This window comes from Xiphophorus hellerii, chromosome 12, assembly GCF_003331165.1.
Source record: "Xiphophorus hellerii strain 12219 chromosome 12, Xiphophorus_hellerii-4.1, whole genome shotgun sequence".
NCBI classification, from domain to species: domain Eukaryota; kingdom Metazoa; phylum Chordata; class Actinopteri; order Cyprinodontiformes; family Poeciliidae; genus Xiphophorus; species Xiphophorus hellerii.
The window spans coordinates 18,354,582-18,373,154 of record NC_045683.1 but is presented as its reverse complement, the minus strand read 5'-3'; the positions used below and the strand labels follow the sequence as shown (position 1 = coordinate 18,373,154).

The 18,573-nt window shown below is 38.0% G+C and overlaps 2 protein-coding genes across 2 annotated transcripts; both read right to left on the bottom strand.

Moving 5' to 3' along the window:
* Positions 1-283: 283 nt before the first annotated feature.
* LOC116730458 (uncharacterized) lies at positions 284-3,144 on the bottom strand. Its single transcript, XM_032579706.1, has 8 exons — positions 3,038-3,144; positions 2,370-2,946; positions 2,068-2,192; positions 1,804-1,926; positions 1,642-1,707; positions 1,297-1,385; positions 1,096-1,201; positions 284-706 (listed from the first exon to the last, which is right to left on the bottom strand). The coding sequence occupies exons 1-8, from the start codon at positions 3,116-3,118 to the stop codon at positions 554-556; spliced, it is 1,320 nt and encodes a 439-aa protein (XP_032435597.1). The 5' UTR covers positions 3,119-3,144; the 3' UTR covers positions 284-553.
* Positions 3,145-8,249: 5,105 nt separating this feature from the next.
* Positions 8,250-16,843, bottom strand: unc45b (unc-45 myosin chaperone B). The gene is made up of 20 exons (XM_032579705.1): positions 16,707-16,843; positions 15,881-16,042; positions 15,755-15,791; positions 15,465-15,640; positions 14,893-14,982; positions 14,609-14,776; positions 14,342-14,507; positions 14,039-14,209; positions 13,781-13,952; positions 12,593-12,893; positions 11,779-11,873; positions 11,523-11,664; positions 10,975-11,115; positions 10,735-10,862; positions 10,141-10,207; positions 9,856-9,969; positions 9,482-9,597; positions 9,245-9,362; positions 8,986-9,141; positions 8,250-8,899 (listed from the first exon to the last, which is right to left on the bottom strand). The coding sequence occupies exons 2-20, from the start codon at positions 16,040-16,042 to the stop codon at positions 8,627-8,629; spliced, it is 2,793 nt and encodes a 930-aa protein (XP_032435596.1). The 5' UTR covers positions 16,707-16,843; the 3' UTR covers positions 8,250-8,626.
* Between the last annotated feature and the right edge of the window lie 1,730 nt (positions 16,844-18,573).

Genomic DNA, 18,573 nt, shown 5'->3' with positions numbered 1-18,573 from the left:
TATAATTTCCTCCAACTTATGCGACTGAAAGTATAAAAATGGCATTCAGAAAATGTTAATATGTCTACATACATATATATATATATATATATATATATATATATATATATATATATATATATATATATATATATATCTTGTGAAAGTTGTCATTTTGTAAATGTTAATTTTATGAAACACAGTAATGAATATAAGGGTTCACATGATACATCTCATTCCAGTTTTGTACTTTCAAAAACTGCAAATCCTTTTTGCTTTTTATGTTACATTAAAGCTACTCAAGAAAAGTGTAATTGTATCCTAGAACAATTTTAAGTTTGTTAATTATGTTTTTTGCATCAATAGTTTTACATTGGGCATTGTTATGTGTAATTTATTTGATAGAGATCAAGGCCAGGTGTATTGAAATGTTCTTTACTAATTGAATTTGATATAAACACTAACACGATTGTACTTCACACATCTGCAAAGTTCAATATTTTAATATTTCTAGTTAGATAAAATAGCTAACCTAACAATTCTTTGGTGCATGCATGATTTTACACACAACATTTTATCCCACACACATAGGAACTGAATAAAAAAAATTCAAATAGACACCTGATTCAGAAAGAAGTGTGGAAGAAATGTTGAGTCGCATGGTTTTAACAGCTTCTGCTGTCGATGGAAAGTTCAGGTCCTTGTTTTCCAGTATGCACTCTGCAAACTGTAAAGACAAATATGATTTTTGGAAAAAAGAAAGAAGATTAACAGTAGACACACTATAAAGGACAAAATATTTGTCAAAGTATTATACTGTCATATACAGGACATGGCATTTGTGAATATTTAAATATTGTTGCTATACTTATTTCAGACTCTTTCCATTGTCGTTAACATAAATCAACCATGTAATAAAGCAATAGAATTCATTGACTACATTATATTTTAGGCAGAAATGCACAGCTTAAGTTAGCCAAAGCTGTTCATCATCTTAAAAGGTCTACTGATGCAAAATAGCATTAGTTTAATGGTAATGTGATTATTAGACCACCACTTTCATATTAATCTTTATTTCACATCAAAAACATAAACTACCATATAAACAGCACTTACTTTAAGTGCAAACACACCACAAGAAACCATGTCTTGTTGGATGGCATGGGTGACAGTTTCACATTTCCACCTGGAGACTTTCATCCCTTTGCTTCTCATAAATGCCCTTGTTGAGAGGATAAAATGTTAAATTAACATTCTAGTTATCCAGTTATGACATATTTGATTATAATAAACAATAATTGTTCTTGTTTTTTTCACCTTGTTGCTTCCAAGCACCTCTTCACATCCTTTTGGGACTCTCCAAGTGAGTTAAGGAAAACTGTCCTTTTTTCAAGTGGATAAATTACCTAAGGATGAAAAGGTAATGCCCAACTCAGGATTTTTCAGTAACAATATAAATTAAGAAGTGCCCAATTCAATTAATACTTTAAAGAATAAAAATCAGTTGTTGTGACTTTCGGTGTATTTGTGTTATAGTTTTATTGACATTTCCAATCATTTTATATTTCATTTTATAAAAGTCTTTCTTGTTCTCACACAATTACAAAGAAAGACATGTCCTTCAATAAGTAAAAAAATATTTAAAAAGCATTTGCTTCTTACCACTAGCATCCAATGGTGACTTTCATTAACAATACCCACTATTATCTTGAACTTTTCTGGATCAATCTAAGACAAAAAATTACATGGAAAAGTTGAAAAATTAATTATAACACTTCATAATATCAAATGTAATTTCAAATTTAAAAGGTTTTCCACACAAACCTTTAACCTGGAACTTTTTTTGAGCCAAATCCGTGACATTTCAAAGCTGTCAATTACTCTGGCTTTTTCCTGATGATTCCTATTGTAGTTATTAACCATCAGATGTAGGTAGGCATTAATAACCTGAAAAGAGTCATATTTAAAAAGAGCAAGTTTAATGCATAGCTTCTCTAAAAGTTTATTATAAGTGCATTTGAAAGCCTGATCTAGCAGGACAGAGACAGTGATATCCATCCATCCATTGATTTATTGAAATTAAGGTACCTCACTCTCCAGCTCCTGTCCCGGACAAATTCTGGCAAAGTCCGAGCTAAATAATTTGTAGGGTCCAATCTTCGACAGTAGGACATATGTGTCTTTATGTGTTCCTCCCCACACCTTGTTTAAAACTAAGAAATATTTCAGAAATACAAATATTAGTCATAAATACAAAAGAACATGTAAAATATGATGCCAATGTAGATTTTATGATTACTTATTTTATATAAAAATTTGAAAATATCAAAACACATTCTAACACTGATTAAATTATGCAAGGTCAATGTAATTTCCACATGACATTATACCTGTTGAAATCGTGTCAGACATGGTGGTTGGAAGGACTGTAGCAAAGGTGGTCAGAGGGGCTGGAGGAGAGGTGGTCGGAGGGACTGGAGGAGAGGTGATCGGAGGGACTGGAGGAGAGGTGATCGGAGGGGCTGGAGGAGAGGCTGGAGGAGAGGTGGTCGGAGGGGCTGGAGGAGCAGATGTTGGATTTTCTGTTTTTTGTGTGGTCATCTTATGTGGAATTCGTGGATTTTCTGGTTTGAAGTGTTTGAGATGGTCGATACTGATATTTTTAAACAGTGCTCCATTTTCTGAAATAAGGTCAGCACTCTTTCCCTGGAGGGCTGATATTTTGAAAGGTCCAAGAAAGTTGGGCTCCAACTTACCCCCTTTTCTTTGTTGACTCCTCACATTTTGCCTCAAAACCAACTCTCCTACACTGAATGACACGTTTCTGCTGGCTGAGCGCAGCCTTTTTTTTGTCATTGTTGTTGATCTGGTCACATTTGCCTCAATGACCTCTTTAATGGCATCCAAATGCTTTATGCATTCTGTCACAGTCTCTTCCTCCATAACCTGCTCAACAGTGTTGTTGATCTATAACACACATCAATGTCTGACTTGAAGAACATGTGTAATTGACGTGTTATTGTAAGACAATTGAAATTTTACTTTTAATGTTTCAAACCTCATATTTCTCTGGGATCTCAAACGGATATCGAGCTTCACGTCCAAACATAAGAAAAAAAGGGGAAAACTTTGTAGTCATCTGTTTTTTGGTCCTAAGTCCAAACATGACCGGGGGCCCCGATGACCACAGGCACCACTGTGGTCTTCACCTTCCAGGCCCTCTCCAGTTCCTCTCTGAGGCCCTGGTATTTCTCTAGTTTCTCGTGCTCCTTTTTCCTGATGTTGCAGTCGCTTGGTATTGCTACATCTATCACAACGGCTTTCCTCTGTTGTTTATCCACTACGACAATGTCTGGTTGGTTCGCCATTACCATTTTGTCTGTCTGGATCTGGAAGTCCCACAGGATCTTAGCTCTGGCGTTCTCCGCCACCTTTGGGGGTGTTTCCCACTTTGATCTCGGGGTTTCCAGTCCATATTCTGCACAGCCTGCAACTTGGTTATGTCGTTCCATGTACGCTTTCCCTGCCAGTATCTTGCACCCTGCTGTTATGTGCTGGACTGTCTCAGGGGCCTCCTTGCACAACCTACACCTTGGGTCTTGTCTGGTGTGGTATATCTGGGCCTCTATTGCTCTGGTGTTTAGGGCCTGTTCCTGGGCGGCCAGGATGAGGGCCTCTGAGGTCCTTGAGTCCAGCTTTTTCCAGCCATTGGTAGGATTTACTGATATCAGCCACTTGGGTTATTTGCTGGTGGTACATCCCATGTACCACCAGCAAATACCATCCTGCCATGATGGTATCTCTGGCAGGACAACCTCTCTGGCACCTCAACCTCCGTTCCCTGTTGTCTGTTTCGTCCTGGACTGTGGTTCTCACACTCACTAGTCCTCTGCCTCCTTCCTTGCGGCTCGTGTACAGTCTCAGGGTGCTGGATTTGGGATGGAATCCTCCATGCATTGTTAGTAGTTTTCTAGTCTTAATATCAGTGGCTTTTATCTCCTCCTTTGGCCAGCTAATTATTCCAGCAGGGTATCTGATTACTGGCAGGGCATAGCTGTTTATTGCGCGGATTTTGTTCTTCCCATTGAGCTGGCTTCTCAGGACTTGCCTTATTCGTTGCCGTTTGCGGATGTTGGAACACTGAGCTACTAGTTGTTTAGCGCTTAGTGTTGACTGGGGATGTCGAAGTAACCATTCCTTCACCAGTCTTTGCATGTAACCTCTCTGATTAGGGTTACTTGAGTAGTAGCATTCCAACAGATCCACATTTTCATCTCTCGCCCATTTCCGTCTTGTTCCAGTAGCCCATTTGTCATCAAGGTGCTCTGGTTCCCCAACACCTGACACAGGCCGGGCGACGTCTGAGCCGGCATGTTATGCATTTTTGTGTCTCTCATGGTATGAGGTAGGCAGTAGCTTGAAGGCTTGAAGGGTCTTGCCTAAGGACCCAGACTGGATTCGAACCCTGCCCTCTCGGGTGGTATACCGATGCCTTATCTATTGAGCTATCCAGCCAGCTTTCAGGGGCCAGGAGTTCGACCCGTCCATGTTTGACATCCCGCCCAGCGCCGTGCAGTTCTGAGAGGCGGCTCGGGCCGGGCAAAAGACCAACCGACTCACTTTTATCTGCAGGATGCATCGCAGGACGGTCAGACGGCGGACATACAGGATCATCAAATAAGAAGGGTGGAAGGAGAATAATGACAGAGGCGCGTCCTGATGGCAAACACCAGGTTGATGTTTTATCAGAGTGAACGTTTTTCTTTGTTCGGTTATTATTTATTGAGATCCGTTGTGCCTATTTCTTTTGTTTTCTGGTTTGATTTTGTGGAACCAGCTCCCCCTGTTGGTAAACATCTGTACAACAGGTTTCCTGCTAAAGTCTCAACCAAAGTTTCGGGAGATATATATATACATATATATATATATATATATGTATATATATATATATATATATATACATATATATATATATATATACACATTTGATTTAGGCATGTATTCAATTATTTTATATGTGTTTTTACCCATTTGTTTATGTCTGCTGTCATTCCAGGCCAGTAGAAGCGTCTAGCAATGGCATCTCGTGTTTTCTTTTGGCCAGTGTGACCTCCCGAGGCACTTGCATGGAAAGCCAAGAAGATTTCGTTGGCTTTTGTTGCACCACAGACAACTTTTAATTTTAAATCTCTTCCCTGGCCTTTCACATACAACAGTTCTTGTCCTACCACCAACAAATAAGTAACAGAAAACACTTATTTTGGAAAAATGTTATATGTAAATAAGTCTGTTCAAAAAGCTTTTGAAAAAAATTTATTTTAAACACAGAGTATATTTATATGCCATATCAAAGTAACAGTATTCAAAACAAAATATCGACTTAGACATATCCATTCCACTTTAATGCTGCAATTAATGTAAATTCAAAACTTTCATTTGGTTTGTATACTCACAACTAACAAGCCATATAATTCAGTTAAATTTCTTCCCTTAGTAAAAAATGCTTTGAGTAGTTTTAAAAACAAAGATAACACTGTAGACTGTACTGTTAACATTCTATTCACATAACAAAAACAATAAGAATGTATTGAAAGTAATACATTCAGAAAAAGAACAGATACAATTACAGAAGACTTCAGAATAATACTGACCTTCAACTTCGTAGTTTTTCGCTTTGCGACGAATTTCAGCTTTCTGTGCCTTTGAAAAACCACTCTTGTAAGAACCATGAACTTTGTATTTAAAAATGGTTTCAAAAAGCTTAGGGTCCATATTTTCTAATGAAAATAACAAGAACTCCGACCACCAGGACCAACCAGAATGAACAGAGTCAAACTGAATAGTTTGATATGCTCCACTATGGTTAACTATGCTCTTAATTGGATAATTAAGCCCCGCCTCCTTCGTGGTCTACAGATCTCTTTATGCTGAAGTTTGCATTTGTATTACATATATATATATTGTATTTATATTGAAAATGATGCAAACAGTGTGGTTTTTCAAGTCACATCTACACTTCAAAAGAAAAATTTCACTTGTAGAAAAGAAGTATCTCACTTTCTTCGCAGACTTGATTTTCAGAATATTTATATTTATTTTTCACTTGTATTGTGGAATAATGAAGTGAGTTTTGGGGTTAAAAATAGAGAGGCGGTGCAAGTATAGTGGAATATGGATGGGCAATATGGACTTATAGGTTTATCAAAATTCCTTGATTATCTATTTCTTTAACAATAAATGTAACAAAACTAACGATTTCTTAATACTTTCTGATACAATATTATGTCTGTGATATTTTGTTTCAGCAATCATAGCATGAAAAAGCAAACAGTGCTAAAGAATAACATAAATGTGTGCAATATGCATAAGTAGGACACTGGTTATATAGACAAGTGTGACTTTTAAGTGCACACAATAACTGTATCGAACAATAAATAGAAATTTGTTCATATAAAATGATGCTCTCAATAATTTAAATTTTTTAGAAAAGGAATCATTTACAATTACAAAACAGACAATTGGAATTGTAAATGGTTATTACGACATTAAATCCAAATGTTGAACATGACATTTTTAACGATATCATAACTGACCATGCTACATAATAATAAAACGTAATATGTAAATTTCATATATAGATCAAAATAAATAAGGCATGCATATTTTGGCAGGCTCGACATCCATATTGCCACAAAATGCATCCCCTGCTAACTTGGATAAATAAAGAGTTTAGAGTGAAATAACTTTTTCTACATAATCAGAGATGTTCTATGAATTACTGGTATGGGTTTTATATCGATAGGATAATATTTGAAGAACATGGAGAGGCCATGCATATTTTGGCAGGCTAATAATAGGCTTTGCTGTACATGCATCCCCTGCTTACATGGAGAAATAAAGAGTCAAGAGTGAAATTACTTTTTCTATACAATCACACTTGTTTTATGAACTGCTGGTATACATTTTGTATCAGTAGAATTATATTTGTGGAAAATATATAAGGCCTACATATATTGGCAAGGTAATAATTTGCTATGCCAGAAAATGCATCCCTCTGCTAACTTGAAGAAATGAAGAGTTAAGAGGGACTTCACCTTTTCTACGTAATGACACTTATTCTCTGTGCAACTGCTATACGTTTCATATCAACAATAGACAGGGGATACAAATATTGGCAGGCTCAGTCATTAAAATGCATCCCCTCTACATTAATATGCTAGACAGTTAAGCATGATATAAAATGTTCTACATAATGGGCCTCTGTTTTGTAATACTTTAAGCTAATATGATGTTAAAAGAAAAATCGGGAAATTTCAAACCAAATGCGGAGAGCATTTTCTTCAGACACGGACTGAAAAACGTTCGACTCATTTGTCTCAATAAATGTGTAAAAACCGTATTTATTTCAATTAATCTGCGATATAAAACCCACCGTTTTAAGGCTGACATGTTTAAGAAACGTGATATTGTTACGAATATCTTTAAAAGTTTCGTCTTCGGTCATATTTCAGTCCGTTTCCTCATTAAAATGCGAGAGTTTAGAAAGATGCGCGCTCCCGCGACCGCGACAGGGGATGCAATTCTCGGCAGGCATGCATTTCTGGGCATAACACCTGTTACAATCGTCCCGGATTGGAACCGCCAATGCACCCCCTACAGTTTCCCCATGGCGTTGGTGATAAGCAGCAAACACCTGCTTCAGCAAACCCACTGTTATCTGACTGGAGGATCACATGAGGATCATATTCTTTGATTTCTCCAGTTAAGTGTATTTAGGACAGGTGGAGGCCTCAATAAACACCTGGACTACCTGACCAACAGACCAGTTACCATTCTTTTTCTCGTTGTACATCTCAATCTTCCAGTACAAAACAGACAATCCTTTTATTTACATTGTTCAGATGTTTATGTTTTCCTTTCTGTATTAATGATAGGTGTTTGAATATTGTCACTTAACTCATTATTACACCATTATAACATTTGGTGGTACTAAACACATGGTTTTGTTATGAACACGATGTGCAATGCGTTCTAAAACTACTATTTTGTTTAGATTGGGCTGGAGATCCATGCTTTGTGCTAATGCTAATATCTCCAGATTGTCAGGTTGAATAAACGGAAACCGCCTCCGAATCCAGAGTTGGTGTCTTGTGGTTTGTCTGATCACCACACAAAATCACACAATGTAGAAGTCCACCAGGTTATCTTGTCTGATCTTTTTATGATCTTAAACGTTTATGTGACAGACTGGAAAAAATAAAATACAAAAGTCACAGCAGTGTAGGTGCTGTTTATTCGACATATATTTAATTAACGTGAAACCTAAATTACACAAACAAGTCAGTTTAAAAAAGATAAAGCCAAGTTACAAATCAGCACTAACAAATAATTTCACCAACGCAAGCACAGAGAAATGTAAGAAAAGAAGCTGCACACTGGAAAACAGTTTCTCACTATGAGCTAACTAAAAACAATAATTATAGAAAACAAAACAGCTGTCTTTTATTTTAGAGGAACATATTTAGATATTTAGCTGCAGACTGATGCGTACTTAAACTATCTGAACAAATAGTCTCTTTCTGAGGAAGTAAATAAGTTAAGAAATAAAAACATTTTTGCTGTTGTTTGAGCCATTTTTTATTTTTGCTTATGAAGGACTTGTGAAGGGCTTGATGAGACCGAGATCCATGGCTTTGACCAGACATGTGCGTGCCACGTCAATAGGATCCTGCCTCTTGGGATTGTCCTCTGCTTTGCCAATCACAGTGAGGATTTCCAGGATCTCACTCTCGATCAGTTTCTTAGCCAACTCGAAGTCGTCAGAGTTTAGCATGTTGTACAGAATCACCAGGCCTCTGTGCTGGATGCTAGGGTTGGTATGGAGACATAACCTCTGCAGGATCTCCAGCCACTGTACTGTCTGATTGGGAGAAAATGAACACTCAGTCATTGTCTGACCCTCTTCATAAATAAATAGGAGCGAAAATAGATTCTAGTAGTGCATACCACACGAGTCATTTTGGTGCAAAGCTTTTTCTCAGCAGCAGTGATCATGGCCAGACCTCCAGCTGCAGCTATCTGAAGTTTTTCATCATCTTCTCCACAGAGCAATACCAGCAGCTTCAACTTATCGTTGCCATCCTCAAGGTAACGAGCTTGGACCTACAACGCATAGGATCGATTTTCTTGTCAACCTTTGCTCATCTGCATTTGGCATGCATTATCTGTGCATAAACAACCTCAGCGTTATCCTATTTGTTCTCACCTCTTTGCATATTACAAGATTGCACATGCATTCAGTGGCGGCCAGTCTGATCTTTTCATTCTCTTCAAACATGTGGTTCTCGATCTCTGGCAAAGCTTTCTCCTTCACCAGTTTTATCCTGCAAGAGAATCAAGTGGAAACATTTAAACAAAGCAGTTGAGGCACTTTAGGGAAGTGATTTTTGTTTACGTTTTTCTGTAGTGCAACCGCAGCATCACAAGACATTAAAAATGCTACCTTAGTTTTTCACTGAAACCAGCCATGTTGGTGAGTCCTCGGAGAGCCTCGTAGTTCTCTGCTCCCTCTTTGTCTGTGTGCAGCAGGCTGATTAGAGGTCGTATCACTTCATATATCTGTTAAAAAAGAAAGAGTCCCAGAAGAACTGAAGTTTTAACAGCAGAGAACTGTTTCTACTGTGCAGGTGAAACTTAACAGGATGAAGAAAAAGAAAATAGTCGAATACAATGCTAAGTAAATAATCTAACATCTCTTGTCAAATGAACAGGAAAAAATAAAGTTCAAATTAAAATGTGAGAAGATAGGAAGTTAAGACGTAGGAATGAATCTGATGGCCACTGAATGAAGAAAACAGCTAAAGTTTAGAATTTTACCCTTTCTCCAGGGAAGGCAATCTCTGGGTTGGAAACAGCGGCTATTTTGGCGAGTGCAAAGCTTGCTTTCACCTTTCCCTTTTCTGTACCTTCAAGGGCAAGAGGTATCAGAGCCTGAGGGCGCAAGAGATTAAATTATAATATATTCAAGAACAATGAGAAGAAGGAGGGAGGCACAGTAGGCTTGCAAAAAAAGGAAACAAAACAGGTTTTTCTAAGACAGTTTCAGTTTGGAAACACTTTCCATTACAATTGACGTGTTTATCTCATGTGAGCATGACTCACCTTTCCCCCTCCATGCGCCACTATCGTGCCACGGTCTTTTGGATCCTCTGTCAGTGCCAAGAAAACCCTGCAGATTTGTTTAGAAAATAATTTCACAAGTCCCAGGAGGTGCATTGCCTTAATCACATCACTTGAACTTTTGCACATTTTGCAGCCACCAGCTTCACTTCATAATTTATATGTTAGAGGAAGCAACACACAGTACTACTATGAAGTGGAAGGAAAATGATGCATGGTTCAAAGCATGTTTGCAAATAAAAGTCTGAATGGTGTGTACACTGTGTGTGTTCAGCTGATACATGTTGCTCTATCACATAAAATCAGAACAGTATACATTGAGGTTTTACCATAACAAACTATGGAAAGTTTCAAGTAGCATTTATACTTTAACAAGGTACTGCACCACTGTAAGCACTGTAACCAAAAATAATTAGTCAAAAATGAATACAAATTACAAAACAGCAAAGAGAAGTGGGCTGATGAGAGACACAGGAAAGACAGGTTTAGCTGGGTGAGGATGGAGATGGGGGTATTATTTGTGCTACATGAAGACGTCAAGAAATTTTTAAAAGGAATTCCACATGTATTTCCTACCGTGCCAACATCTCTTTCGTCTGATCAGTCAAGATAGCGCTGTCTGCTTTGACCATGACAGCAAGAGCTGAAATGACTCCAGCCTTCAGCAGCCTTTTTACTCTCTTCTCAATAAAGTCTTTCTTGTCCTGAGGAAAGAGAACAAAAACTGTTTGCAAGGTTTGTGCAGACATGTCAGCATGCACATGGTGTTTCCTGTGACTCATGAACAGCGGGCTGAGTTTTCTCTCATGGTCTTACCTTGGGGTGTTGCTCAGGGACATGCTGCTTAGAGAACTTGGCCAGCTGAACCAGCTCAGGGATGATTTCCTTCTTATCATAGCTGTTGGTGCAGTTTACCAGAGTGCAAGCAACTGCATATACAATTGTCTTATCCCTAGACTAAAAATCAGAGAGGAAAAGCAGTGGAAATTAATTATGCTGTCAATATATTTTGCTTGCAGCTATGCTAGCTGTTTCAAATTAAAGTTTCAAACAATTTACTTCATAATTTGTGGAACATTCTGAGATAATTAATGTAATTATTACACAGTTTAAGCATAGTGGAGTGCACATACATTATAAGCAGGAAGAATTTATATCACATGCATTTTGTAATGCTTTCTTTTGGTAGAAAACAATGCATCTTCAACTATCATGTCTAAAACATGTACTTAAAATGACAAACTTGTTTATTACCAATACATACAGGAAGTATACCCCTCCCCCCCCCAACTGACACATAATGACTCATTGGGGGGTTTTGAACAGGATGCACAATATACAACAATATAATCTAACGTCTTTACCTTTGCCAGCTCAAACATGGCTTTCATTGCAAGCTCATCTTCCACGAAGTCATCTTTAACATCAGCATCATTAGTCAGATAGGCAAGACCCTCTATAGCCCACTTCCTTGTTTTGGAATCAATCTGGGGATTACAAAGCCACCTGGCAAAACAAATAATGAGATATGAGACAGTAATACTTGCAGTAGTTGCATTTCAACTGTTTATACATAATTTATGCTTAATATTATATTAAATCCAAGTGTTGAGTACTGACTTTCTGCACTGCTTGGCCAGTTTCTCAGTGGAACCTTCAGCAAACTGCCTTAAGCCGTAATCATCACCTCCAGCTGAACCCAGTTTACAGAGACCCTGCAGGGTAGATGGACATATTTAGCTTCAAAGTTTACAAGACAAAACAAAACAAAATGAGATGATGTGTTTTGCTCCATCACTTTAAAATTTTTGCTGGAATTACTATTTTTCCTGCAAAAACCCCCCCAAAAAACTGTATTCTGCAAAAGTGTGTACACCTATGGAATCTTTACCCAGTTTTGTCAAATGACAACCACAAACCTCTGTGTATTTTATATGGTACTTTGTGTGACCAACAAGTAATGCATATTTGCGAAGTGGAAGGAAAGTTATTCATGTGACAAATCATGTCAAGCTCAGTCAGATTGGATTGAGAAAACTTCAGATTATTTGTACATCTGGATTCAGCTTCTCAATTATATTTCAATCTGGTGTCTTTGATTTGTGTCACTCTGTTAATGCTGGGCTCATTCTTATGTGCATTGTCAGTTTTCTACCACACATAAAGCTTCCCATAGTTTCCCATAACCACCTTCTTCTCCATGTTTGCTGTGTTCCCTACATGAGTAAGGGTAAATCTCAAGCAAAACTTCTCATAGTTTTCTTCTTTTTAGTCTTTAAGAAAGGGTAAACGTGTCAAGTGTTATGAGCATTTTTAACTTTTTCAGATTTTTAAAATACCAGTGCACTGATATCAATGGTTGAAATGTGACAAAATAAATCTTATTGCAAAGCACGGTGAAAAGTTGACTCTGCTCTGGTTTTGGTTCACTCACCACCAGGGCACGAATTTTAATCTTCTCATTCTTCGTCTTCTTGTAGATGTCCTTAAGCAGCGACACGCCGTTGGTGATGAAGAAGCTGGCGCGACTCATCTTCGTGGAGGCGTGGATCAGCGCCTCGACGGTGACCATCTGGTCCACGTCCCGCTCTGAGCCACACAGCGCCACCATCATCTCCATGACGCCCTGCTGTCCCACCAGAGAGTTGCCGACCTCAAAGGGACCCTGCAGCAGCCCTGAGATGGTGTTGATGGCATGAAGAGTCTTATCCATGTTGTTGGGATCAATTTTAGATCTGCAGCAAAGAAGTGGAGAAGGTGAGAAATGGTGCACAATAGCAAATCAGTGTCTGTTTAATTGAAGTTTCTTAATGAGCATACTTCTAAATTAAGATTGTTGGTACTTCTGGTAAAGATGTGTCAGAAGTGTTTAAATACTATTTTATTACAACAGGCTTACCTCACACTTAAGCATTTAGAAAAATTACATTTTTAATTTTTGCAGATTCATTCAACTGTAAAAATTCTTATGATAAAATCTGATCTTACCAGAATCACTGGTGCTACAATCATTATGTTAACCTATAACTTTCACTTTTTGAGTTGGTCTTAAATATGAACCAGTTGCTCTATTTTCTTGGGGTAAGAATGTATAAAGGTATATGGAGAAAGGACCCTCTTTGCAGAGTGAATAGCATGCTAGGGGAGGTTTAAAAAAATGCCTTCAACTGCGTCAATAAGGGGGATCTTGTGGTTATTCAATCTACATAAAAGCTAGAGAAAATAATTTTGTGTCCTGTCATAGCATGCATAAACCTGTGGAGTTCACTAAACTCTACCAGGACCTTAACTAGAGCCATGGTTTTGGTCATATATGAGTGAAAGGTGGAGCTGTAATGAGTGAAAAAAAGAGTATTAGAGAGGACGGAGTACTTTTGACAATCAGGAGAGATTGTGGAAAGATAAATGGTCACAGATCCCCGTCTGTATGCTCTACTTATATAAGATATCATAGAAGAAGACAAAGTGCTGTCCTATTGATTAAAGGGGATCACAAGAGACTTTCTGTAAAAATAGCATGTTTAAAGTTGGAACTTGTTTTATGATTATGTTAATATATTTTAAGGCTTTTCACACATTTTTACCCAGAGGTTCAAAATTTGGCCCACATCTTCACACATACTTGATATATTCATTGCAGATCTCCCTGAAGTTGGCTCTCTCCGGGTCGCACTTCAGGTCGTCGTAGAGTTTGTTGAGAAGCACGCTGGCGATCAGCTGTGTGTTCTCTGTCAGAGGGAGCTGATCCGGCAGCTCGGGAACCTGACCGCAGACCTTCAGGATCTTCTTCAGACCTGGCAAATAAAGACATGCATCTCATTATGAAACCTGAGCTTCCGCCAGAAACTCAGAGGATCTCATATGGAGAGGCCTGGCTCACCGTGATCAATGGTGAAAAGGGTCCTGGAGTGGTCTCTGTCTTTCTTGTCTCTACAAGGGACGTTTTTGGTGAGGAGGTTCAGTGCCTGGTCTCTGCCATGACCTGATACCTTCTTATTGGATATCATCTCCAGGAGGGCAAGGAGAATGGTTCTCAAATCTTTAGATGCATCTGTAGGTAAAAATAAAAATATATTTCTATAATAAAAATAAATATGAACAACAAAATGGCTTCATTCGTTTTCATATAGCTGTAGATCAAAAGCTGGATATTTGATTTAAATGTTGTAAGTTTTTCTCTTACCCAAAACTAAAGATGCTTCCTTCCCATAATCCCTTGTGTCTCCACCAGTGAGAGAGTCGTTGATGCATTGGAAGAGGTTACATGTTGCCAGTGCAATTTCTTCATTGTCCAGTGCCATAATGCTGCAAATCTTATCAACACCCACCATGTTGACAATGGCCATGGCCTGTTAAGTGGAGAGCGATGTGGATTACAGAACTTTAGTTGCTCCAGCCTCTATTGTAATTTTGTATTTTTCCTCCCATTTCGTCCTTTAGCTTGACTAACCCGAGCTTTGTGGCCAGTGCACATTCCAGACAGAGTTCGGACTGCAGCCAGGATCATTTCTGGCTTCCCAGTCTCAACCATGTTGAGCAGCAGAGTCACCCCGTTGTTCTGGAAGATTCTCTCTGCTCCAGCATCTTCTCTCGACAACACAATCAGGTTGTTGGCCGCCTAGGTGTAAACAGGAACAATAGATCATACAAAAATCCCAATGAATTTTCATAAGCTAAAATACCCACACCAAGCTTTTAAAGTTCCTTAATCTACAAACCACTGAAAGAACCAACCTTTTCCTTCTTTTCTTTGTCCATTTCCTCATCAAGAAGAATATCAAACATGTTCTGTACTCTCGAATCTGTGGAAAATGTTGTCTTGAGCTGAAGAGATAAAAATAAATCTTGAATTGAAGGAGATCTGCATGTAAAAGTGTCTTGCAAAAGTATTCACGCTCCTTCCCACATTTCAGCACATCAAAACCACAAACTTGTGACACTGGTGTTTTGTGGCTGTGATGTTACACAGTTCAAGCTCAGGGGGTTTGGATGGAAAGCTTCTATGAAAAACAGTTTTTAATTATACCACAGCTTCTCAGTTGGATTTAGGTCTGACCTTTGACTAGGCCATTCTAATTTATGAATGTATTTTGATCTAAACCACGCAAGCTCTGCCTATATGTTCAGGGTCATTAAAGCAGGGCAAAGAGCTTTTATTTCTTTTACAGATTTTTTTTTTTCTAACAACAATTCAAAAGAGTTATAAAAGTATAAATACTTTTGCAAGGTGGTTTAGGTTAAATGTTGTTTTTTGCCAGCATTTGTTGTCTTTTTTTCTATTCTGTCCACAACAAATATGGACAAACCTTGGCCTGAATTTCTGCTCCCAGCCTGTGGAGAGTCTCTAGGAAGGTCTTGTTCTTTGGCTCCAGGGTGGCGCATCGCTGCACATCTTTGAAAGCCATGTCCAGCTTTCCCAGCTTCTCCAGAGCTTGACAGCGGCGATACAAGGCTTTAATATCAGATGCATCGTCATCAATTGCTGTGAACCAGTATGGCAGAAGTAAAGGTCAACTCTAGAACAAGTGGTTTGCACTGAATTGCTATGCTAAATGTCTAATTTTGGCTGCTTAAATTTCCTAATGAACTACTTTACCTTTTGATGCATCAGAAACTGCATTTGAATAGCTTTCCTGCAACAAGTAGAATAGATGGAATAAAATATGGCAAAATTTTTCCTTTAAGTTCAAATATTTGTATGCGTTTTCTCCAATTGCGTTACCTTTTTCAGGTAGCATGCACATCTGTTCCTGTAAATCACGGCCTGCATTTTTTTGTCTGTGCACTCCTTCAGGGCGTTGGTGTAGCATTCAATGGCCTTGTCGATGTCACCAGCCTGAAAGTGTTTGTTTCCTTCATCTTTTAATGTGATTGGATCACCCATCTGACAGAAATCATAATTCATAGATAAGAAAAAAAAATAATAATAATGATGAAAGTTATGTCATATTTTGAGTCTGGTTATGTCAGATCGGTGCTTAATTGATACGTTAACTGTTCTGCCTATAAAATGTTGTATTTCAAAGCAACGGAAAATGTTAACCTTTAACAGAGCTAAATTATCCATACAACTTCTAGATGAGAACAGATGACTTAAAGGAGCTAAACACATATTTTCCTAAATTTATAGAAAATATCAATAATAAGTAGCTTTTAGCAGTGCAACATTTATCCAAGGCTCATTCAATACCATCCCTTATACCTCATATACAGATGAAGACTAAATAATAACCATCTCTTATTATGACAATATTCAATAAATGTTGTGTCGTATTGTTCTCACGGTTGCGCTGCTCTGTCCTGACCTGGGGGTCCAGAAGCAAATGGCCCCACACGTGTTATCTCCAACTTTAAATGGCCTCCCTTCAAACCTTATTTGGGCATCATTTTAACCCACCAGTGTGAGCCTCATGATTCTCTGTCATTTCTAAATGAAAGACACACTCCTGATTCTGTAACACTCTCACTACCCTGAATACCTTCCATTCACTTCGCTACAAGTAAAAACAAAAAACAAAAAAACAAAGTCTTTGCAGATGCTACTGTACCTTCAGCTTGTTCTCTTGGTCTAACCTTTCCTCCGTTTAGGTTTTTTTTTTTTTTTACCCAATGGAGATGATCTAAACTCGTGGTCTTGAGTAGTTTTATCAGCTTTCTTCTGTCTTTTCAAACCTAAACACCACTAATGCTGCAATTTATATTGCATCTTAGTGAGGTGGGGCAGAGCTGAGGTGGATCACGCAAAACACAAGGGGTACTTTCCAAAACATACAAAGCTTTATGGAAAATAGCTCTGCATTCAGGTCTGTATAAATCATTACACATTAAAGTGTACTACATTTTCTATTGAAACCAATGTTTGATTGATGACTCAGTGAGGAAAAACTTTTTTGAAACAGGAACTTAAGTTTGTGTGACCCCTTAAAGTTGGTTTGCTCCTGATAAGGTCTATTTAGGGAGCAGACAGCTGAGAACTCACCAGCAAATGCTTGATGGGTTTGGAGGGGGAGTGGGGGGTGTTCAAGAGTGGGTGGTGGGGAGCTGGCAGCTGTGGCACCAGGAGAGACTGGTACCTTCTGGAAAGAACATGATCTCACCACAGCACCAGGTGGAAATAAAAAATAAATGTTTGACAATTAAGAGAAAAGTGCTATAAATCAGGTGGGTCTAAAGGTGGGTCTCAGGAGTGTCTGTTTGGACAATTTTATTGTAAAATGTAAACAAGCTGTAGTTTTTAAAGATCCTGCTTCCCTCTGAAGTCTAAAGCAATGCATGTTTCATAAACACAGCATAAGTAGAAAATAATAGATGGGGTTTAGTGTGAGATTTCTTTTTTATTCAATTTCATCATTGGCGAGAACTGACTGATTTTGAACTTTTAATGATGAATTTGAATCAAAAAGCATTGTGTCAATGTCTTGTAGAACGACCCTGTTATATTGAAGTTTAAAACCATGTAACTCAAACGAAAGAAAATTGTTCATATTGCTTTAGGTACAAGCCAAGAATCTCCAAGGCTTAAATTGATCGTCAACTGGAAGATGTCACTTTCCACAGTGAAACGAGTTTAACATCCGTTTGGACTTAAGAGTTTGTTAATCAAGAAGGATGTGCTGCTCAAAACAAAATTTGCAATATGGAAAGTCTGGCAACCTGGCCATTAGGTGATTGTTGCTGACTGTTACTGATAGGCAATAAATCCCAATAAATTGCAAATGCCCACATGAAGAATGTTAAAGATGTGTCTCAGAGCTACTTCTCACAAAGTCTAATGTAACTCAAAAGGTTGAACTAATATCCTCTCAACATGTTTAAAATGTGCAAGAGGTCTTTGGTTGGAAACATTTCAGTCATTGAATAAAAGTACTTTTTATTGAAAACACAAATTTAAGATAAGCCCTTTGTTTTACATCTTATTCATTGAAGCTGCTATTAGCCACCACTAGAGGGAGCTTAATGCTCATTCTTCTTCTCGGATGTCTTTAGACTGAAATTATCTGAAAATATTCTTCTCATTGGTATTGTCTCCCATTCTTCCTGATTCAGTCGCGCAGTAACTAAAGCTTCATAAGGGATAATGAAATGTCAATAAGAGGTTCGCTGTTCATTTCTTCAGTTCATAACCAAGTATTGCATCCATATGTGATATAGCTATATACAAAAAAGTGGAATTGACATTATCTAGCTTTTTCATAAGAAAGTGGAGGTAGAAGAAGGCGTCCCCTCTGAGAAACCTGCGAGTGTTAACAACTTTATTTTTCCGGATCACGGCAGTAAGCCCGTATTGCATCATATTGCATGGGTGCATGATGTGTGTGAATAATTAAACATAATATTCTTATTCAAAATGGAACAGTGTTTGGTTGTGAGTGAGAAGATGTTTATTTTCCACTTAGACTTGTTATTTTTGATAAC